Source organism: Papilio machaon, chromosome 5 (assembly GCF_912999745.1).
Source record: "Papilio machaon chromosome 5, ilPapMach1.1, whole genome shotgun sequence".
NCBI lineage: Eukaryota > Metazoa > Arthropoda > Insecta > Lepidoptera > Papilionidae > Papilio > Papilio machaon.
Genome location: NC_059990.1, coordinates 1,081,020 through 1,106,193, shown reverse-complemented (window position 1 = coordinate 1,106,193; position 25,174 = coordinate 1,081,020). Strand labels below are relative to the sequence as shown.

Below are 25,174 nucleotides of genomic sequence, written 5' to 3'. Positions count from 1 at the left end.
TTTAAACTGCTGGGGTAGCTGCTGCTTTTTTGGTGCTTGGTGATGAGATGAAAGTTTCTGCTTAAGAGTTGTTAGTATTAAAGGTAGAAGTACAATCTTGTCTGATAAACTAACAAATGCAAATGATTGGAACAAGTTGCCGGCGTCAGTTTTTCCATCCAAGAACGACGTGGGGGCATTCAAGAGTAGAGTGAATAGGCATTTACAAAGCTAGCGCGTACCATCTTTAGACCACATCATCACTTAATCAGGTGGGATCGTGGTCAAGCGCTTATTCAACATAAAAAAAATTACTATTGCATAATTTAAAGGCAGGATTTTTCCTGTTATCTTTTTCCTTCATAAATTATTAAAGTAATCTTGTGTTTTAAAAAAAAATAATATATCACTTATTAGTATTACAATCTATTATCTATATATATAAAAGAAAGTCGTGTTAGTTACACTATTTATAACTCAAGAACGGCTGAATCGATTTGACTGAAAATTGGTGGGCAGGTAGCTTAGAACCAGGAAACGGACATAGGATAATTTTTACCCCGTTTTCTATTTTTTATTCCGCGCGGACGGAGTCGCGGGTAAAAGCTAGTTTAAAAATATAGATTAAAACTAGACCAGTATTTAGAACAAGCTGCTTCTGGATTTAAGTACAACCGGTGTTAGAACCTTCGTCAGTTTTTATTCATCCCTTTATCAAGTCGGAGACACTGAGTGTAATTTTTTTTTCCTTAAAAGGTTTTACGTTTTAAATTTCCAGCAGAACTGAGCAGGATAACACTGTCACCGACTACGTAAGTAGTCATACATAATTCTAAAAGGAAGCATCAATATATATAGTATGCTCAAATATTATCTCTGTATATATAAAAGAAAGTCGTGTTAGTTACACTATTTATAATTAAAGAACGGCTGAATCGATTTGACTGAAAATTGGTGGGCAGGTAGCTTAGAACCAGGAAACGGACATAGGATAATTTTTACCCCGTTCTCTATTTTTTATTCCGCGCGGACGGAGTCGCGGGTAAAAGCTAGTTATCTATCTATATATATATATATATATCTATATATATAAAAGAAAGTTGTGTTAGTTACACCATTTATAACTCAAGAACGGCTGAATCGATTTGACTGAAAATTGGTGGGCAGGTAGCTTAGAACCAGGAAACGGACATAGGATAATTTTTACTCCGTTTTCTATTTTTTTTTATTCCGCGCGGACGGAGTCGCGGGAAAAAGCTAGTTTATTATAAAATTCTGTGGTTATAACTTTTGTGTAAGGAAATGTCTTTAAGGTGAAAAACCTTTTTTAACTCGACAATACATTATCCCAAATCACAATGCAGGTAGTACACCTGTCGTAAACATCAGTTATCTCTGTTTATCTGCTACAGAATGTATTTTATCAAACTGCAACTTTGAATTTTAAATGACAGGACCTGTCAAGAGCGTGCATTTCCATCTGTAAAATTAAAATGAATAGTTAGTTCGACAATTGCTTGCTTATGTGTTCGTTTTGTGAAGCGTGTGAATTTTTCGGTGCATGTGTCTTCGGTAGCGCAGGGGTTAAGCTCTCGACTTGTGATCTGCAGGACCTGGGTTCGTATCCCGTCATGTACCAATGTGTTTTTCGATTTCCATTTACATTTTTGAGTCAGTATGCGAACATTTCAATTTTACCTAAACGGTGAAAGTGACTTAATTTATTAAGTACAACGGCGACTCTTTACCTAGTCCGGTACTCTATAGTCAAAGATCTGCGAGAAATTAACACAAACAAAATACTCGAATATCAAATTACTTGACAACAGAGTACCTTAATGATCTCAATGCTACTCAGACATCTGGTTCATGTTTTGTAATTCAAAGTGGATTTCGTAATTTTTTGCTTTGATAAGAATTTTATTTTAGGAAACTGAAATTAAATTCTTACGAGTTTTTATTGAATTTTTAAAACTGATATACTTTTTATCTCGATAATTTTACAAGTTTTTATGAATAGCATTAAGTTAGTAGGAATAGATTTAATAGGATAATGATTGTTTTGATGTTATTTTATCATATATCATATATATAGGTAGAAACTTAAACGTAACTAGGTCTAGACATATTAAATGTCACTAATTTACCTCGACCGACAACGACTCCGAACAAACGATAATTGTACAATATAGACAAATAACAATAAAGAAGAGAACTTTGTTACTTTCGAGGGTACTTATGACATTATTTTGTGACTTTTTAGTGCATTTTTGACGATAGAAATCTAAGTCTGACTACGCAAAAGCGCTTACAGAAATCTGCAATTTTAAATGTGAATTCACCATTTTAAAATGCAGCTCTACAGAAGAATTGAAGTGGATTAACAGCCAATAATTGATCACGAACCAGTTTTGCTTATCTAAGGTTTTTTTTTTTTTATAATGAATTCAGGCGAATTTTAACTGATCTGGCGGTCTTAATAGTATAAGAAAAACGCGATCAATTCAATTTCACATAAAAATAATACAATAATCACCAAATCGATTTTATGGATCGATTATAGGGTTCGGACGTTAGTCTGTAATAAATTATACCAGAGCAATAGCACTAAAAGATCTCTATATACATACATATAAACGCTTTATTATTATTATCAACCAAATTTGCTAAGTACTTTTTCATTTTGTAACCCGACTTATATATTGAGTTTTAATTTCGTCTACGGTAACGCCGAAATACAGTAAATATTTCTCGAGATATATCTAATATAGAATGAAGGATGTCCGGAAATTACGAAAACAATGCGAGAACACAGATAGCTTGCCCGGAAAATGAACCTTCCATTTAATTTATCTATAATAAAAAAAATGGTTAAAAGTACATAATAACACCCAAATAATAAGAAACAAATGCCTTAATCAAATCAGATTACTGTTAATTTGAAAATTAATCATGATTTTGTACAATCACTAAGATACCTATATAATGTTACTTCTATAATGTCGCCAGTAAAATAAGTGCATAAAAATATTAATCTGTAAATCGAGCATTTATTGCATCTTGATCACAAGTTAAGGACCTTGGAAAGAAAATTGTCACATGTAATGAAAAATAAACTTTATTGTCGTAACTATAAGGCTCAGTATCAGTTTTTTGAAATGTAATTTATCACTGACAAAAGAGCGGTCTACTCGTGCGCATGGTTGTGTTTATTTGGTGAGGTCAGTTGAATTGTAAATGTCGCGGTACTCACACAGTCGACTCATTGCTGGTTTAGTCGGATAATGAACGCGCCATTTTATTTTATATTATTTTATTAACTGTGCCTTGGATTCAGGTAAATATTCTACTTTTCATTTAGATTTATTTTTGACAGTATTAATTAATTGACGTTTTCTGATTGGAATTAATTTTTTAAAAAAGATGACATGCTTGAATAAATTCTTCAACTGTTAAATATTACAAAGGATGTAATTAAAATAAGTACGGAATAAAAACAATTATCTTACTTAAGATTAATTTAAGTTTCGTAAATATTAAATCTATATTCGGTACTAATATATTCAGCATATTTAGATGACCTGGATTCATTTCTGAAAACATATGACATAAGTTTTTGCTCGACTGATGACTGACTTCAAGTTTGTTTTGTCAAGCCTCGAACATCCTGTAGTCTGAATTGACTTTAAGAGCTTACTGATACACACACAAGCTAGTAAGAAAGGGGAATAGTTAATCAGCACACTTAAGGGAATACCTGATCAGGACATATGTTAGGCAAATTTACTAACTTAATTCGATATTCTATCTGTATTTCTTGGCCTAGTTAGTTTCAAATTGCTATACTTATTTATCTCTATAACAAGTATTACGTAATACTCAATGAGTCACCTCTGAATTGGATTAAATTTATTTAACAAAAAGAAGATGTTCCAATAACCCAAAAACCCATGGATTAATTAATCAATAGGTTAATAATAAATTAAATTAACAAAGGTATTTTCTTATCTGTATTCATTTAAGTCAAATTACGCATCAATTACATTGTTACATGCTCGCGATATCGTCCTCTTGAAAGATGAATTTACATAAAAGTTGATAGAGGTTGTCAATTGTACTGAATGAAAAAAGTTTCTCCATACAAAGTTTTTTTATATCAATAGGAGTTTAATAATCTGCAGTTGATTGTCTATGTAATTACAGAAGTTTCTGTGCAAACAATCAAATCTCTGAGCCCCCCTGGCTATGTGTTGAATACGAGAAATTTCATTTCGTTGTTTATCGGACAATATTAATAAAAAAGAAAAAATCAAAATGGAGGTTCTCTCTCTCTCTGCCTAGCTCGAATCCCACATGGTGGTGGGGTCGGCTTTTCCAATCAGTTTCCTCCACCTCGCCCTGTCCTCGACATCTTCATCTGAGACTTGGCACTCACTCATGTCTTTTAACTCATCTAGTTTTGGGTCTGCCTCTGGATCTGCATCCAGGAAGGGAAAGATGTAGTGCTAAATTACCGACGTAGTCCGGCGGCCTCCTCCTTATGTGACCATACCATCGCAGCCTACTCTCTTGCATCTTATCAGCGATATCGCGCACACCGAGGCTACCTCGCACGAACTCGTTGCGGATCTTATCGAGCCTGGTTACGCCGCACACCCATCTCAACATCTTCATTTCAGCAACTTGAATGGTATGCACGTTCTTTTGAGTTATGGCCCAGGTTTCACTGCCGTACATGAGGATGGTCTCATCATGGACTTATAAACCAAACCCTTAAGTTTCACTGGCATTCTTTTGTCGCAAGTAACACCAGTCAATTCTCGCCATTTTTTCCACGCTGCAGCTATACGGTGTTGAATGTTGCATTCCAAGTTCCCAGAAATGTGCATCATGCCTCCCAGATATTTATATTGATCGCACATGGTAACTAGTTGACCGTCGATGGGAATCGGTCTGTTGTCGTTTGAATTTGGGTTATTGGAGGTTATAAAATAGAAACCTTTATTGAACTAAAAATGTTCCTTCACGTTTTATCTTTCGTTTCTATATAATAACTAGCTGTCGCCCACGACTCCGTCCGCGCGCATTTAAAAAATCTGAATATGGGAATGAAAATAGATGTTGGCCGATTCTCAGACCTATTGAATATGCTCACAAAATTTCATGAGAATCGGTCAAGCCGTTCCGGAGGAGTTCAAGTTCGAACACCGTGACACGAGAATTTTATATAATAGAAGATATAAAGCACAACTCAGCTTCAGGATAAAGTTGAAGTTAGCAGTGTAGCGACTCTTAACCTATTGAAATCATTTAATATTTCAGACTGCGACTTTAAAATTGCAGAAAGATGAAGCTCCGAATACAAAGAGGAACTTACCGTGGATTTCTGAGATATTCTCCCTTTAATCTCCCTTTAAAACATATTTTTAATATCTGTTTTGTTAATGACAGAGACGAGGATATGTTTTATACACAGATTTTAGACTTGAAACCCACGATTAGTAACACTATGTGCCCTGTTAGTGTCGTATAAATTTTAAAATAGCATTGAATTTTAGGCATTCATTCTTGAAAAGAATATCAAAGGTAGCATTTTCTACCTCAATCTAACCTCGATTTAACCTTTAATTATAGCCGGGATTATATTTTCGCTGTGATCGTACTTTTTGGAGAGATAATAAGAAATAGAAAGCGAAAACAATTGATAGCTACAAATAACAATGTAAAAATAGTTAACTAATTTTTCAACGAAACAACCTTTCAAAATCGTGTTATCAATTAGTCGTAATACATTCAAAGAATAGAAGTAATGAATAAGATATATGAATAATTTATTATAGCGATGTCCTTTCTTTATTTTCCTTGTTCCTATTTCGTTATCTGACAGAAACGTTGAAAAAAAATGATGCCACAGGAAAAAGACATCGTTTTATATTCACCGTACAATATTCTTACTGAAGTAGTCACCTAATTTGGCTGTACAATATTAGAAAATTTTTGAGATGCTTCCAAATATTTGCAAAGTTCAGCAATTAATAAAACTTGGACCTCTGTCTCTTGCAAAATTTCGAGCCGACGTAAAGATGACATGACAGCGTACATTTTTGTGTGGGCATAGAAGTTGTTTTTCCTTATTGATATTTCTATTATGTCAATTACTTCAACTACAAGTCAACAAATCCGCACTGCGACAACGTGGTTGCCTCAAGCTTAGACATCCCTAATATAGTGTAGGCTTCAGTTCTACGGTAGAGATTTTGCTATGAGTTGACTACGACTTATTACTTCTTCTGTTTAAATATAATATTAAGGGCAGTAGAACAAAACGTTCTGTGTTTTCTATTTCAAATAATCTAAATTATTTTATCGTCGAATAAATTAATTACTTTCGAATGTTGTCTTTATTTTAAATTTGGCAATAATGAATACAAAATAACGTTGATACAAATGTCTTGTTTTTATTAATTACTTGCAGTTGCACGCGAATATAATCGCGAGGAATTAAAAAAATCTAGTATTAAATATAGCTTATATCACCAGTAGATAGGGTAGCTTCCAAACACAGAAAGAATTTTTCAAATCGGTTTATTAGTTAAAGAGCCTATTCAATGCAAACAAAAAATAAAATTTAAACTCTTTATAATAATAGTACCTATACTAATAAGATCATATGTCAAAGTTTCTATGTTTACAACATTGTAATCTGATAATATCTTAGTATACATTGATTGACATTTTTTTTACATTGACTTTGACCTTAGTTTGCACAATAAAATCCATAACAACTGACACATTGAAATTGAATAGTTTAGTATACTAAAGGTGTGGTATACTGAGCATTATGTTTGTTAACAATAGATATACACTGGATGATCTGATTGTTATTCAGACTTGTTTGAGGACTAACAGGAAGTTAACATAGGAAGTTAGAGGACGTACTTTACATTGCCTAAGCACGGCATTGGATCTTTATTCTGATGACAGGTAAAATGTTTTTCCTGTTTATCTAGAGATAGGTAAATATCTCTACATATTTCTAAAGTACTTTTCAGTTATTTATTAAAAAAATTGCTTTTTTTATATTATAAGGTGGCAATAAGATGCGTTGCCGACCTTCATTTAACGAAGTGGGGGATGCTCAGAAAGAGGATCCCTTTCCTATTCCCTGTTCTCTGAAAATTTCACTTCCCCTTTTCATCCTTTTTTATAAGAAAAGGTAGGAAGGGCCTCCGGTGCCAATATCCATACCACGTTGAATTTCGTGCGATCACCGAAGTGAAGCACTACTTGGATAGGTGACCGCCTTTTTTTTCAGAGGGGAATGCTCTTTGCATACTCCGCGCCCCGAAGGAACGTAGTGATGTGGGATTCTCTTCTGGATGGCATATATACCCCTTAAACCCATGTGTTCCTCCTACATATGGTGGCGAGGCCACGGCACGCTTGCCCTTTCGTTCGCGACCCCTGATGGGTGATCGCCTGGGAACATCGCGTGATGTAGGCTTTTTATCCAATCCGGTAAATAAATAGGTTTAGGTTAAGCGTCATTTGCACACGGTTACCTCAAGCCCGGTGAAGCTGTAAATGCCTCTTCAAGGTAAACGGTGTCTACTCAGGCACAAAGAAGGCATTCAGCACGCCTGCCTGCCTGCGACCCTTTGTCCGACTGACAGGAAGCTACTACTCGAACAGAATTGTATCTCGACGAAGGCGATATTGATCAAAACGTATCATTTATTAAGATATCGGATTTCATATTTTTTGAAATCAACTATGTAAATAATGCTACTAGTGGTATACGTTGGAAATAAAAATACTTATAAAGAAAAACTATGATTAAATATGTTCACTATAAACTCCGTTACTGCGATTTGCTTAAATAAATGATTGTAATTTTTTTGTCAGTCATATTTTCAGAAACAGTTTTTCATTCGACGCTATGGAGTATTGCTTTACGTCCCAATGTCGATTTCACACATGTTTGCACAACAAAGTAAATGGTGTAATTGCATATTAAAATACTGAATACATGACAAAACCAAATCCCATTCAAAAAATAATTTACTTAAATTCTTTGCTATTCAATTTGAGGTTTTGCCTTTGATTGTTCAAATAAATGTGCTTGAATGTTATTCAGCAGCATAAAGGATGTTAAAATGAACGGACACTTTATTGAATTTTATGATAACTCAAAAAAGATGGAAATGAGATTAATAGGAAATGTTTGTGAACTAAATAAAAGTAGACGGTGTTCCGATCTTAGCTGTTGCGTCGTCTGTCGAACGTCGCGGCAAACGGCCGTGAAACCTTCAACCCGATAGTCGTTTCTTTATTTCCTCATGTCGAACTTAAACAATTGTATCAGAAATTGTTGCAAAATATCTATTCTCTTTGTTTTATTTTCACGTAAAATAAATATTTCAATTATGCTTAATATGTTTGACATGATAAAAAGGGAAGTTATCATTTAAGTTAGAATTTATTTTGAACAAATCGTACGGAAAGTAAAACTCTAAAATTATGGAATGAAAAAAAAATAACCATTAAGACATGATATGTTTTTCTGTACCGGGAATAGATATTTATTATTTCAGCTATGTTGTAGGTGAAACCAATTTTGAACATATTTTTAAGGCGTATTGACGTTTTTTTCTGTAGTCAACAGATATTAATGTAAAAAATTGAAAACATTAACATTTGTAGTGGATTTAATTTTATAATTCTAAGTATCACAGAGTAGTTAATAAAGTTAGGCATAATATAGTTAAATCTTTGCTAGGACTTAGAATCTGGATTATAGTTTGTAGAACTAATGAACGGTTCGACTTACTATACAAACAGATTTAAAGGTTGCGTTTTGCTTGAACAGTTATGAAATATTATATTTTTAAAGTCAGTTTTTTTTATGCAATAAATGTATATTTGTAAAATTGTGAAAATAATAACACTAGCAGGAAGACCTTAAGTTTTTGCCATTTACATCTGTCAAGGTTAGGATAAAAGTTAAATTTCAATATTATAGTAAACAAGGATATCTGAAACGGTGAGAGACGTGCTGGTATCGCGGTTGTTTCTATCAGAATACAGTCAAAATCTGTTATAACGACATCGAAGGGACTACTCATATTGAGTCGTAAAAACCGATAGTTGTAACAACCGGTGACAGGTATTAATAGGAAAGATATGTAATAACATTCAGCCAGGACCTTTGATGTTGGTCAATTTAACCGGTATGTTGTTCAAAACGATGTCGCTATAAACGGTTTTGACTGTATATATAAAACCAACTTGGGCATAGAAAATTACGTAAAAGAAAAAAATGACATGGGGGCGCTACTGAGCTCATTTAGTTTGACTTATGCCCACTAGTTCAGATAGCCTTGTCGGTCCATTCATTAAAGAAGCGTCACGTTTAGGTACATTTTGTTACACGGGAGAAAGATATAACCTAAAAGAGATGCGAGTTAGAATAGGTTACCTTTATAAGAATACTATTTATATAAAAAAGTATTTCTTGTATTTGTAATGTGTAAATTGTGTAGTGTAGAGTATGGAACTATCAGACACAATTTTTTATCTTCTTTTATTACTCATGCTCTAAAATTGCATGAAATTAAAATAGTCGTTATTCACATGCCACGGTTCAGTTAACACGTAGCGCAGTTAAAAAATAGTTAAGTAATCAAGATTATTTTAATTTGTTGTAAAGCGTAAATCATGTTAAATTGTATGATATTACTTCAAATTGTTCAAAATATTGTTAATTTGTTCAACATGAAATGTCATAAATATATTGTATTTATTATGGAAATTTCAAAATAACCAGCACTTCGAAGTGATTCCATAACGAGTTTCAAAAATACATTCAACTATAACACATGACAATCACGTGACGTGACTTGTAGAAAGTTCTTGCAGTTCTAGAAGTTATATATATGAAGTTCGTTAAGGAAACGCTTCCGAGTGTATGCACTTTGTCTACAGGGGATAGACATTTTTGTGTTGTTATAAATACGTGAGGTTCTCAATGATGCATAAAACCAAGAATGATGGATACAGAATGACACTGACCGATTATAAACTTTATATTTTTTTTTACTTTACTAAGAATAATATGCTATTAATTTTCTTATCGTTAAGTAATGTAGATACAGCTAAACAGCTTTACCCTTTAAATAGCTTGTCTACCATTCACTCGTTTATATTGTTTTTGAAAGTTGTCCGCATACTGTTTATTTTTCTTACAATAAATTCCATAATTTTAATTACAAATTAATTTTACAAGTTTTTGAAAAATACAGTTTAAAATGATGTACGATATTTTCGATTAAATTTGTTTGATTTTTTTGCTATAATTTGCAAATTTTGTTACAGTTATAACTATATTATAAACATTAGTCTTTACATAAGTAAGTATAAATAAATATTACTTTCTTTTAAATGTCTAAGTGATCTTGGGTATTAAATTGTTTAGCCTCAACATGGTAGAAGAAATATTTAAAAATTGTGTAAACTACTAGTATGTTTATTTTAAAGTTTACATTAGTATGTAATTTCCTTGATATTTTTTAAAGTTGACATCAACTTTATCTAACGTTTACTAAGAAACTTATACAATTTCATACTTATTTTAAAGGTCGTTCAAAAACTTGATTAAAAAAACAAAAGACAATTCCGATCATATTCAAGGAATGAAGATAAAAGTCAAACTTGCGATTTTCCTTGTTTTATTTAATATCTTTGATATAGGGAAGACGTTGAGCGGCCAAATTACAATACAAGAATCAACAACGAGAAAAGATTTTAATGAATTTGTTTTGCTTGAAAGAAAATTTAACTAGACGAGGAAGGAATTAAAAGAGATTAAATTCGGTGGCAACAAAGACATCAGGTGAAATATTATATGTTTAAATCAAACACATCCATATGACTTATATTTCAAAACAAGACCTCATTAACAGTTATAACTTATAATTCTCCATTTGTAATACATTGTAGATCTCACCATTTCTAGATCATTTCTATAAGTATGTACCTTAAGAAATTCTTTGTTGAAACTTGCACAGATTGGGTATAGATTTTGTCAATTGAAAACAGAACAATAAATCATTTTAGTAGAATAACTTTGTGTAAAATGGACTTTGAAGTTTGGAATGTAACTAATAAATATTGTTCCACAGTAAACGTATACGTTGAGTTGTTATGCCACTGGTTATCATAATTAAACGTGTCCAGATAAAACGTTGCAATTATGTGTTCTACAAAGAATGGCGAGCAATTTAAATACAGGAAAAAACCTTTGATTACGAAATAACTGATGGCTAAGATAAAAATACAAAAAATTAACAAACATTATTACAGTAAGATAAAATTAAATTTTTATATTTATTTTTACTGTGTACGTCATTTATGTTTCAATACATTATTTGACTTTACTACGAGTATTATAAATATAATTCGATTATTTTTTCAAGATAAATTAAATAACATTAAATTAGTTTTTTAAAAATTCTTTCAAAAATAGTAAACTCTTCTATCAGTATGTAATCTCGTCTCTAATTATACGTGTACTCGAGCGAAGCCGGGGAGATTACTAGTTTTTTTAAAGGAACATGTCATTTAAAAACTTATTTTATTAGTAATTTACTTCGTAGTTTAAACCAGAGATATCTATCTGTTACTCTAATTAAAGTCTGATTGTAAACCAGTAATGAAATGATAATGTGTTCAATAAAGCATAATATACAAGTAAAATGCGGACAAACCTTCTGACTGTTAGTACAGTGTGCAGCAAAGTTGTACAACCTTTATTCGTATAATATTCATGATGTTAACTTTTTTATACATTGTACAAGAATACTAATGTGACGTCATTCAAGCCAATCCCTCATTTAAATTTTTGCAAATTAATTAATTAGGTACATCTCCCCCTTAGTTTCTACAGTAATTGACAGCGATGGCTATAAAATAAATTAATATGTTATATATTTTTTAACATAACTATGATCTCTATTTTATCAGGATTCCATTTAATTACTTTTAAGGATTGTTTTTCAAAAACTTGTTGTCAATAAACTTAATCGTGAAATTGATTTCTTTGATCAATAACCTTGCATTGTTGTTTACTTCTTTTCGTTTAACCTTGTATTAAGAAAACGAGATAAAATGTACAAATAAATATATATTTATACAACAACGCTGTCATACTTTCAATGAAAACAAAATATACTAAATCAATTTATAGTCAAACAAGGATATCTGAGCCGAAAGAAGATGAAACTTCTTGACGCTCATGCATAGAACATAGTCTGGAAGACTACACTTAGTCTACTTAATTTTTTTTAATTCCACGAGGACGGAGCCGCGGGCAAAAGTTAAATTAAACTAAAAGTTACAAATTAAATCTATTTGTAGGTTTTTATAAGTGTTAACTATTAAAGAATTCTAAGCAATTTATATAGGTTGAATAAACAAAACAAGTGTCATATATTTTTCTATGTATTTCGCAAGTACATAATAAAAACAAAAGCCTTAACAATTTGCTGACAAAACATTTTGCTTAATTTGTAACATGATACGTAAATAAAGGTTTATTATAAATAATAATCTATTTGTATAGATCACCGCAACAATGTAAATATGCATAACACTGCCATTTATAGAAAGGCTGCACTATTAATCTTACTCATGTAATACTAGCTTTCGCCCTGACTCCGTCCGGCTAATTTATTTGCCAGCTAGTTATCCGGCAATTATCATACATTGTGAAAAAAGCCCTTAACAATGTAACAATTACTAAGCAGAATTTTCAATACTTGATTATTTGAATTATCACAATATTTAATTATCCTTTTATTCCATACTAGCTGTTGCCCGGGACTCCGTCCGCGCGGAATAAATTAACAACTTAATAAGTAACCTATGTGTTCTTCCAGACTTTGTTCTAAAGCTGTACCAAATTTCATCAAGATCTGTTGAGCCGTTACGGAGATACCTTCTAACATCCATTCATTCATCCATCCATCCATGTAAACTTTCGCATTTATATTATAAGTAAGAAGTAAGATTTTTCCTGTTAAACTCAATATATACCGAAATTAATGGTAAAAATTTGGTTTAGACAAGAAGTGAATAATATTTATTCTTTGAACTTACACCTAACGTAACATTTTTTAGCCGTTACGTGATTTTACTTCGAAAAATAAATTCGATAATAATTAGTTTAAACATTGTGTGTACTTAAACTATTTAGTTTAGACGCATTTAGGTAATGTGACGTATTTAGCAGAAGCAAGTCAATAATTCGTAAATTATTTATACAAAAGATTGCAGGCTTTTTGCAGAAAAATAATGTGGAGGGATCAGATGGACCGATTCGAAGAGGCGATGATCCGCGAAAGGTCGATACTCGTATTGTTGGAGGACAAAACACGCTTGGGGTCTCTGCGCTTAATTAGTTTTTTTTTTATTCAAGAATGTAACTCATAAAAAACAAAATATTATCGTACAGATGTCTACGGTTACCGATTCTGAGTGAATAAAGATAGCTCATTTAAGAACAAAGATACTACTAGACGAAGAACAATAGATAAATAGATGAGGAAAGATACATTGAGTGTTTAAAAAAGTTATTTACTAGTAAACGACAGATGTAGACAGAGCAACAAAAGAAAAGATTGAATGAAAACACGAGAAAATGTAACCTAAAATGTTTATTGCTACGGTCAAAGCGTAAACGATTTAGGCAGTCTACATAAGAACCCACGTCGAGAAAGATCTTCTCATAGAATAAAAAGGTTGCTTCGCTTCTTTGAAATGTTGATCCTATATATCTTGGGCTGTCTCCAGAAATAGTTTTTACTAGTTAAAGAGACAGAGCCACACCAATTTTGTGAAGAATGATTTTTTATTTATTTTTTTATTTTTATCTTCCTAATATTATAAATGCGAATGTTTGGATGGATGGATGGATGTTTGTTACAAGGTATCACCAGAATGGCTGCATGGATCTTGATGAAATTTCGCACAGATGTAGAACATAGTCCGGAAGAACACATAGGCCAATAATTAAGTTTTTTTAAATTCCGGGCGGACGGAGTCGCGAGCGACATTTAGTATACTATATATTTAATAGAAAAATAGGAAAATTTTGATTTAAATCAGATTTTATTGTGCAATTGGTAACAAATAATCTTTTCGGATAATACGATAAACTTCAGATTCATCTGATAAGTTTGTTGCTATTGACGTTGACAATTTCGTCATTCACTACTTGTAAAATATCACAGGCTATCTTATTAAATGTCAATATATCTGTGGCTTTTTTTATTTAATTCACAAACGTTACAGTAACAGTATTGTCTATTTGAATAAATATAGATAAAATATGTTTCAACTATAGTGTTTCGGCTGAAGAATTTCATAGCTGTATTGACATCTTCAAATGATATTTGCAGACCAATCGTAAAGTGTTAAAGGAAGTATTGTTTGCGACACTTTCAAAATATTCTGTTATTGTACGTGAAATGCAGTATATTACAACTTTATGCTATAAAAATACTTCTTTTAGTTTTTAACAGTGCAATAGAATGGTTAAACGAACTAATCTTACTAATATAATAAATACGAATGTTTAGATGGATTGACATTTGTTTGAAGATATTTCCGGAAGGGCTAAACAGATCTTGATGAAATTTGGCACAGATGTAGAACATAGTCTGGAAGATCACATAGGCCACTAATTAAGTTTTTTTTATAATTCCGCGTGGACGCAGTCGCGGGCAACAGTTAATTAATCATAAAATATTATAAAAGTAAAAAAAAAAACAAACAAATGGGACCCATCTGCAAGCACTTCCTTTCGATTAAATTTTTTTTATCAAAATCGGACCACCAGGGGCCGAGATTTGCAGTAACACACATAAAAAAAATACAGTCGTATTGATAACATCCTTCTTTTTGAAGTCGGCTAAAAAGAATCATACATTTACATATTCTCAATGCCGACTACAATTATTGCTAGTTTTTTTTTTTAAATTAAATCATTAGCTTGTTTACAAAAATAATGTAATATACTACCTATACTCTTTATAAAATATTTATTTTTGTTGCAGAGAGAAAAATGACTCAGGAGAAAAGCAAAGATTCGTTGCCAGAGAATTTTAATTCGACGTAAGTCTTTATTTACTATGTATATCATTAAACTATTGAAAATATAAGTAACACAGTAAATTTTAAAAATAATAATTACTAAATACAGTTCTGTGCAATTGTACCAAACATATAAATGATTTTTAGTTCCATTTCTAAACTCTATTCCATGTAAACTTCGAAGAAAGATTAAAAGGAAACTGTAGAGTCAAATGTTACATATAAAAAATTCAAATGTTCTATACACATTACATACAGATGTATGTTTTCCGAAAATAAATGAATGTGTTAAAACTCATGGGACGGAAAAAAATCCTCATTCCATTAAATGTTTCGTACTGTATTTGAAAGTCCTTTATCTGTCTTCGCATATACAAAGCCGGGCATTACATAAATAAACCTAACTCGGAAAATACAAATAAATAAAGATTTTCAATTCTTCTTTTAACCTTTTGAGTCAAATCATTGTAACAATGTTTTTAATATATTAAAACAGAAATAAGAAAAACCTATCGGTAGAATTGTGTTCGACACAAATGTCTCCGGTTAATAAAAGACCGATTGTTAGATTATATTAGAAGTTAATTGCATCGGATTTCATCAAATCGAAAAGGTAAAAGAAACAATTTGCCAAAATATTTAAGATTTATATAATTATTCTTGTTCTTGCGAAATATTGTTATCTCCGTTTTCAACGACTCTTTGAGTGGCAATTTAGTGACTTGAATCGACTTTACAAAGTTTCTAAACCTTTATAAATTAAATTTCTTTTATTCCCGTCTCTTTCAACCATACTTGAACTCTTCAAATGATCAAATACGGGTGTCACTTTAAGTACTTGACTGTTTAAGTAATATTTAATACTTCTTATTTTTTATATTTACGATTAGCATTGTGTTGGTTAGTAAAATGGAAATGAATTAACATTTCTATCAATCATTTACCTTGAGATTTTCTATGCCATTACGTGATAGTCGGTCAACTGGAACATTGTAATGACAAGTGTACAATATTTTCAAGTGTATAGACCGACAAAGTTATCTGACCCGGTGAGCATAAGTGAAAATAATTTATGTGACCTCAATAACGATTTTTAAATAGCGAAATATATTATATCTACCTTGTTTCCACAGATGAACGCTAGTACTTGTTACTTCTGGTTTTTAAACCTATTAAGACTATACACAATACTAGCTGTGCCCGCGATTCGTCCGCATGAAATTCTGTCTTCGAATAGAATTTATAAGTTTCAAGCTTCTAACTGTAAAAATGACGATAATTCCATACAGACTTTCACCCCCACTTTCAACCCCTTACAACCCCTTTTTCGCGTTAAAATGTAGCCTATGTCCTTCCTCAGGCTCTAGACTATCTGTGTACCAAATTTCATTTAAATCGGTTCAGTAGTTTTGGCGTGAAATTTAGACAGACAGACAGACAGAGTTACTTTCGCATTTATAATATTAGTAAGGATTACTATATGTAGCCTATGTGTTCTTCCAGACTATGTTCTACATCTGTGCCAAATTTCATCAAGATCTGTTGAGCCGTTCCAGAGATACCATCAAAAAAATATCCGTCCATTCATCCATCCATCCATCTAAACATTCGAATTTATAATATTATCTTACTGAGCTACTTAGCTGTTTACTTACTTACCATTCATCCATCCATCCATCTAAACATTCGCATTTATAATATTATCTTACTGAGTTACTTAGCTGTTTACTTACTTACTATATTAGTAAGATTAAGATAGGGCAATTAATTTCGGTCTTATCTTTTTATTTGTGTCAGTTTTTTTTTCTCCTTGAAGAATCCGTTTATAAAAATAATGGCTTTCAAATTTACAATAGCTGAACGATCTTGATATGTTTTTATTAAATTATTTTACCTGTTAATACACCATGCTTATTTTATTTATTTCAGGGCTAATTTAACAACAAATGCAGGATTCCCATCGTCTCTCAGTATATCTTCAAAAGATATAAATGATGATAAGCCTTACAACCCTTTTGAACACCGAGAAGTTGAACATCCAAATTCGTAAGTATTATAATGGGTAAGGATGTGAAGAAAAAAATGTAAAGATATGTTAATTGTAATTTGAATTTCCGGAAATTAAATTATAGAAAAAGTACAAAAGCATATTTCTCAATTACTTTCTAATTTGATTTACGAGTATTAAGTACTGGTTAATACTTTCATTATATCTTAATAGTTCCAAAGAGTAGTTGCTTAACATTTAATAATGTAAACTCATTTTTTCAGTACATTTGGATCAATTCTACATCTCCTCAAAGCATGCCTGGGAACCGGAATTCTGGCTATGCCCGCTGCCTTCAAAAATTCTGGACTTGTCGCAGGCTTGATAGGAACTATTTTAGCAGGCTTCATATGCACACATACTGTCCATGTTTTGGTGAGTGATCAAATTTTAAATCTTACTAGCTGTTGCCTGCGACTCTGCCCTTGCGAAATTAAAGAAAAAGTTAATAAGTAGCCTATGTGTTCATTTAGACTACATATATCCATGTCAAATTTCATCCAGATCCGTTGAGCTGTTCTAAAGATACCTTGTAACAAACATCCATCCATCCATCTATTACGTTGTAGGATTGTTAAAGTAAAATTATTAAGTCTAAATAGACATAGACAATTAAAAAAAAACTAACAACAGCGAACAAATTAGGTACAAATTACACTGCAAAATCTTTGATCACACCATCAGATGTAGCGAGATTCGCCGATATTATAATGGATGGATGGATGTATGTTTGAAGGTATTTCCGGAACGGCTCAACGTAAAAGTAGAACATAGTCTGGAAGAACACATAATCTACTTATTTTTTTTTAAATACCGCGCGGACGGAGTCGCGGGCGGAAGCTAGTTAATAGTAACTGACGAAAAGCTGTGGTGCCCGAACACTATTTTATTTTTAAGGTCAGAGCATCGCAAGAACTGTGTGTGATTGCAAAGAAACCATCGATGAGTTTTGCGGAGACGTGCGGAGCCGCGTTTACCTACGGACCGAAATCAATCCGATCGTGGGGAGGAGCAATAAAGTAAATTTTACTGTCTATTACGGTTTTTTATGACAGTATGATATTGTTCACAATTCTGAATGTTGTTGTACTCACTTATTCAGGTCTGATGTCAGTTTTATTATCATTCATATATTAAATGTCTACTTTTGTTTTGTTTTAGGAAGTTGGTAGATTATTCGTTATTCTTAACGTACTTCAGTGTTCTCTGCGTTTATGTCGTGTTCATTGGATCGTCGTTTAAGGAGGTTTGTATTTGAGATTTTTCATTTTATTTATTAAGCAGATGTTAAAGTAAACTGAATAGCTACGTGCTTTCTTGTTTCCACGTCTGGAAATTTCCATTTCGTATAACGCTTTATTAAATTTATTAAAAAACCTTATGTTATATTTGGATAAAAAATTTAATACAAGATTTCCACTTCTATATTGAATGGAACTAAATAGAATGTTGTGCTGCTAAATAAAATTCAAAACAAAGTTAGTTATCAAGCCTTTTTAAATGTTCATCGCGTCAAACTAATATATAAATGCTTTCACTAAATCCATTGTTTGTTATTTGCATTTGGATTAATTTAAATCCCTAATTATACCTGCATGTAATTCATGCCTTGAAAAGTGTAACAAACAATATAATTCTTTACATTAAAAAATATGCCTAGATGTTTACTTTTCCGAAAGTAAATATTGCTATCGTTTAAGCAAATCCATGATTTGCGTATGACATGGTAATTTTTTAAAGCCGGTGTTCTGTCTGCTTGTTTATTAAGATTACATATTGATAAAAGTAAGGACGCCTGCGATATGAGAAGGTGGGTAGAGATTACAAATTCGTACGATATTCACTCAAAATAAGAGGCATGCATCACATGTCAATGTATAGGCTCTAAGTTACTTGAATTAATTAGCTGGTTTTCTTTTATTTTATCTCAGTTCGATTTCTGTTTTCCTCCGGAGTTTCATATGAGTATGTCATAAATATATATTATAAACACTTTCTTTAAAATTTATTTTGTCTTAGAATATAACTTATCATTATGAAAAGCTTGACGTGAATAAAAAACTCTTTTTTTTAGGTTTTGGATGTATACGTTCCAAGCTTACAACTGTCGATACAAACGTATTGTGCCTTGACGTTAGTACCACTAGTACTGATCTGTCAGATTAGGAATTTAAAGTACTTGGTGCCGTTCTCAGCTTTCGCTAACGTCCTCATTGTGGTCGTGTTTGCTATCACGCTGTACTACGTATTTGTTGACTTGCCGCCGATCACTGAAAGAGAAATGGTCTCAAAAGTTTCACAGTGGCCATTATTTTTGAGGTAATTCAGAAAATTAACTGTACAATCTTTCGCGCCGCAAACCGCTTCGAATTTCTTTTCAATTGCTTTTTCTTCTAATGTAGGTGGTGTAATTAATTAAATATAGCTTTTATATTTTATTAAAAGCTCCGTGTAACATGAAATCTTACCAGAGAATAAGGAGCTTCGGTTAAAATTGAAGCTCGTACGTACGTACGTAATAGATGAAAAATTTCATTTTACTTTTTTCTGAGTGCGATAAAATAAACAAAAGAAATTTACTATTCTGACCAATAAAATGTAGCACAAATAGTCATGTTCTAAATTAAACTTTTGTTTTCAGTACCGTAATATTTGCTATGGAAGGTATTGGCGTTGTGATGCCTGTAGAGAATGAAATGGCTAAGCCTCAGAAGTTCCTCGGCTGTCCCGGCGTGTGGAATACAGCTATGATCATTGTCATCACGCTGTACGGAATTGTCGGATTCTTCGGCTACGTCCAGTACGGTGATGACGTCAAAGGTAGCATCACTCTCAATCTACCTCAGGATGAAATGTAAGTTCACTTCTATAAAAGAACGTGAAATAAATGTGGAATTTGCTACATTTTAACGTTTAATCATCATTATCTCCTTGTCCTGCCAGCCTTGTCCTTGTTCATCATCATCATCATCATCAGCTCACTATACGTCCCCACCGAGGGGCTCGGAGCCTACCCCAAGTTAGGGGTGACTAGGCCATAGTCAACCACGCTGGCCAAGTGCGGGTTGGTTGACTTCACACATATCATTGAATTTCTTCTCAGATATGTGCAGGTTGCATCACGATGTTTTCCTTCACCGTAAGAACGTCGGATAAATGTACATATGTAAATCGAAAATCGAAAAACACATTGGTACATGGCGGGATTCGAACCCAGGACCTGCAGATTGCAAGTCAAGTGCTTAAACCCCTGAGCCACCGACGCTTGTCCTTGTTCGGCGTACTCTATTTACGTCCTCCAGATTCATGTATCTTCGGTCATTTCAGTCGTCACTCCCTTCTGCATTTCACGCAATCCATCCATTTCTTTACCTGAACGTTTTATCTAATTCTTAACACGTTCTGCCAAAACGATTCATCTTTATCACTGGAATATGAAAATATACTGCGTGTATGTAATGAATGGTACATTTAACCTTTTCAAAACTTGTAATATTGCTATTTATTTCAGAGTGGCGCAAAGTGCAAAGTTAATAATGGCCATAGTTATATACTTTTCTTACGCCTTACAATTCTATGTACCAATGGAGATGGTTAACAGGATGTTGCAAAACAGGAGTTCAAATAAGTTCGAAAACGTCATCCAAATTAGTATCCGAACAATCATAGTCACTGTCAGCGGTGAGTCTTTGATGCTTTTCAATATTTTCTTATATTAACTGTAACGTCGGTTACAATTAATTTAAATAAAGTTTAGCTAAATATAATACAGAACCAATAAAAAAAATTATGAAAATAGTTAGGTTGAAAGAGAAAATAGTTGTTACAGTTCAATTAATAACCGTTAAGCGAACAGCTATCGCTGTCAATTGCAGTATACGATGTGCAATTTCCATATCAAAGAGATTGAAAAATAATTTGAAAAATACTTTAAGTCTGTGGTGTAATTTTTTATATTAAAAATCTAAAATTAGGGACTTGTTTAGTGACCAGTAAAATTTAAATATGGCAATTAGACTCTTAAAAAATTATTGTTACCTTGGGAAGGTACGAACTAATTTACCTGCTATTTTATTTTGTCAACAATATTGTTATTTTTTGTAATGAGATTAAATGTCGATGGTTATAAAGTTAGAGGAAGAAAAGACAAGGTATAGACGGATTGTGTGTGAGAGGATATGCGTAAGAAGGGGGTAAATTCAGATATGACGGCTGATAGAGATCAGCCGTCATATCTGATAGATTAATATGGAGGGGTAGTACATACTGTGCCGACCCTCCATAGATATAAGGGCAGGTTGATGATTATTATTTTTTGTCTACAGTTGCAATCGCTGCCGCCTTTCCGAATTTAGAGCTGGTCATTAGTTTTGCGGGAGCAATCTTCTTCTCTACCCTCGGTCTACTGATACCTGCCGTCGTGGACACCGTGTTCTTGTGGGACAGGAACCTTGGGAAGTTCAACTACATCGTTATCAAGAATACTATCATCGGGATTATATCTATCATAGCTTTAGTGTCAGGCTCTTACGTTTCTATTATTGGAATGATAGAAGACTTATCTGGAGGTCACGAGGTTCATTATAACGTAACTCGATAGTATTAATTAACTTACTGCAGTACTAGGGGACTTTATGTTCAGTAAGAGAGTATCTTAATGAAGATTTAGGATGAAAATTTAGACTAGCTAAGGATGGCAAATTTTAATCCCTTTTCCTTCACTTTTCTTAAAGGGAAGAATGGACTGTGAAAGTGGATTTTTCTGAGTTGGAGACGTATGGAAAGGGGATATTTTCTTTCTGTGCGTTCCCTATTCTATTAATAGGTATAGGTATACTTTTAGTAGGCAACACATCTGCAAATGTGGATGTCTATGGTCATCGGTAATTTCGCTATTTTGGCGTATTCAGGTAACCGTTTGCTACTTTGTCATCTTGTACTATTAAATTTAATTTGGCGGTTTTTGTTCAATATCTATGCATTTAATGCCTATCGAGTACGGCTATTAATGATTAAACAAGATTGTGAAAAAAGTACAGACTCAGTTTTTGCTCTGTTTTGTGTTAAAAACGTAGAATTAATATAGCTTTATCTAAGAATTTTACTTATACAGTACAACCCAACGCTAGCGGTAAGCTTTAAATAAGGTAGCTAAATTATTAACAACTTTTATATTAAAATAAAAAAGCAAAATAATGTTGTTTCATTCAATTACTAGCTGTCTTTCTTAGAATATTCCAGTATATTCTATACCTTCGAAACCAGTCCAGCTGTTTCGAGAGACTACCCGAAAGAACTTCTACTTTAGAACATATTGTTTTTAATTTGGATTTTCGGTAAAAGCAATGCAAATAGATCTTGTTCGCGAAACATGATTTTTTTCGATAATAAATACAGAAAATGCAAATTTGTTAATATTAGGTCCTTACATATGAAATTGGCGTTTTGTATGGGAGGAACAAAAAGTCGAATATTTTTTAATATAATATATTTAATTAATCAAAGTATGAACCATTATTTTCTATGCACTTTTGCCATCTCATAGGTAGTTCATTGATCCCTTTACTAAAAAAACCAGTCGGACGGGAATCAATAAAATCTTTGAAGGCGATTTGGACTGCCCCATCGGAGTTGAATTTTTTCCCTTGCAAGAAGTTATCCAAATTTCGAAAAAAATGGTAATCTGTTGGAGCAAGGTCCGGGGAGTACGGAGGATGTCTTAGACTTTTCAATTGAAGCTCTTCTAATTTAGTAGCCGTCTGTTGCGCAGTGTGTGGTCTAGCGTTGTCGTGAAGCAGCAGTGGCGTGGAGCTATTGACCAGCCTAGGTTGTTTAGCCGCTAGCTTTTCCATCATGGTTTGCAATTGCTGACAATAGACATCAGCCGTAATAGTCTGGTCAGATTTGAGAAAACTGTAATGAACAATACCGGCACTAGTCCACCAAACGCTTACAAGTAACTTCTTTGGGGTTAATTTTCGCTTGGGGCAGGATTTGGCTGGCTGGCCAGGATCCAACCATTGCGCTGAGCGCTTTCGATTATCGTAAAGAACCCATTTTTCATCACAGGTAATGATTCGGTTTAAAATACCTTCATTATTGTGCCGGTTTAGTAATGTAACGCAACAGTCGACGCGCGTTTGCCGGTTTGCTTCAGTCAATTCGTGAGGTACCCACCTTTCAAGCTTTTTAATCTTCCCAATTTGCTTCAAGTGAATTAAAACAGTTTTATCACTAACATCGCAGCCTGCAGCTAACTCGGACGTGGTTTGCGATGGATCCGCTTCCACAATAGCCTTCAACTCTTCATTATCAACTTGAGTCTCAGGCCGTCCACGGGGCTTGTTCTGCAGATCGAAATTTCCAGAACGAAAACGTTGGAACCAAAAACGAACTGTGTTTTCTTTTGCAATACGACCGCCATACACATCATTCACCCTTCGAGTCGTTTCCGCAGCACTAGTGCCACGGCGGAACTCGTACTCGTAAATAATGCGATATTTTAAGTTTTCCATTTTGTAAAATGAGTGACGCAAACAGAAAAAAACAGAAGAAAAAAACAAATGAATGACGGTCATCGAACCACAAATACATGAGTCTATAGCTGTACAAATTTGAATTTGGAATTCCTTACCAAAGAGGAGAAATTCGTGATTAAAGTGGCCAGTACGAAAAACGCCAATTTCATATGTAAGGACCTATTATTAGGTGATTAACATTAAAAGCTAATTGATTTATTTTAGTACGAGTAATTAGTTGAAGATATTTTAAAATTAATAGTTTTTAAAGTAACTAAAGATATCTTAATTAGTGGAATATTGTGTAATCTTAGATATAATGACACTAGCTGTCGCTACTGATTAAAAACGCGGAATTAAAAAAAACGTAATAAGTAGCCAATGTGTTCTTCCAGACTACTTTCTACATCATTGCTAAATTTTATCAATATCCGTCGAGCCATTCCGAAAAATAAATGATGCTGTTGGCTATAATAATAATAAAGTAAAAAAATATTGTCTTTTAATCCTTACTATCCTTACTAATATTATAAATGCGAAAGTAACTCTGTCTGTCTGTCTCGCTTTCACGCAAAAACTACTGAACCGATTTAAATGAAATTTGGTACACAGATAGTCTAGAGCTTGAGGAAGGCCATAGGCTATATTTTAACGCGAAAAAGGGGTTGTAAGGGGTTGAAAGTGGGGGTGAAAGTTTGTATGGAATTATCGTCATTTTTATAGTTAGAAGCTTGAAAATTATTTTTAAGGCTGCTAATTTGATGTAAATAAATTTACATTTGAAGTTTATAAAAGTTTTGATCTCAAGGCTGAAATATAACAAAAGGGCATAGGGGGATGAAAGTTTCTATGGGAATATAATATGATGTTTATGTGAATATTTTGTAAGTTTAATATGTTTTGTTGTAATTTTTTTTTAAGTTTAAGTAAAATACCACAACAACAACAACAAAATTCATGCCCGTAACCCAGAAGGGTAGGCAGGACCGCAGTAGGAGACCCAGGACCAGACATTTGGCGCGGTCCTGGCACACCTCTCTCTATGTTCTTCTACATCCATACATCAAATCATAGCACGTCGGTTAAGTAAAACAATTAGTCTAAAAAAATTATATCCGAAGACAGAATTTCACGCGGTCGAAGTCGCGGGCACAGCTAGTATTCTATATTTATGAATGAAGGAATGTTGAAACATTCTCGTAGTCATAGATGGCGTTTTTTTAACTTTGGGGCTCCTTGCAAATTACTATGTAATATATTTTAGACTATCTAGTTAATATGATAGGCAAAGTACGAGTATAATAACTTAATAACCTTTTTCACAATTTGATTCTGTTATTTGGTTCTATTCTGGTAAAGTTATAGTTAAAATAATTCTGCTCTATTGTGCTGAATTTTATTTACTTCTTCACTGCTCTTTTAATTGATTTTTCTAATGTGAAAATAAACGGTTATAATTAAAAATTAAAGTTATAATTTA

At 32.8% G+C, this 25,174-nt stretch overlaps 1 protein-coding gene and 1 pseudogene across 1 annotated transcript; one reads left to right on the top strand and one right to left on the bottom strand.

Annotated features, from left to right (window-relative positions):
* Nucleotides 1-3,224: 3,224 nt before the first annotated feature.
* LOC106720207 (proton-coupled amino acid transporter-like protein pathetic) lies at nt 3,225-21,889 on the top strand. The gene is made up of 10 exons (XM_014514795.2): nt 3,225-3,316; nt 15,093-15,150; nt 17,059-17,175; nt 17,401-17,551; nt 18,074-18,195; nt 18,338-18,422; nt 19,251-19,495; nt 19,818-20,030; nt 20,688-20,857; nt 21,502-21,889. Exons 2-10 carry the CDS (start codon nt 15,101-15,103, stop codon nt 21,774-21,776), a joined length of 1,428 nt encoding a protein of 475 aa, XP_014370281.2. The 5' UTR covers nt 3,225-3,316; nt 15,093-15,100; the 3' UTR covers nt 21,777-21,889.
* On the bottom strand, nt 4,317-4,716 carry LOC123721000 (annotated as a pseudogene).
* Nucleotides 21,890-25,174: the final 3,285 nt, after the last annotated feature.

Coding starts and splice junctions, on each gene's coding strand:
- LOC106720207 (XM_014514795.2), top strand. CDS start 15,101: ATGACTCAGGAGAAAAGCAAAGATTCGTTGCCAGAGAATTTTAATTCG. Junction 18,196..18,337: donor TCGTGGGGAGGAGCAATAAA/GTAAATTTTACT, acceptor GTTTTGTTTTAG/GAAGTTGGTAGATTATTCGT. Junction 20,858..21,501: donor AATCATAGTCACTGTCAGCG/GTGAGTCTTTGA, acceptor TTTTGTCTACAG/TTGCAATCGCTGCCGCCTTT.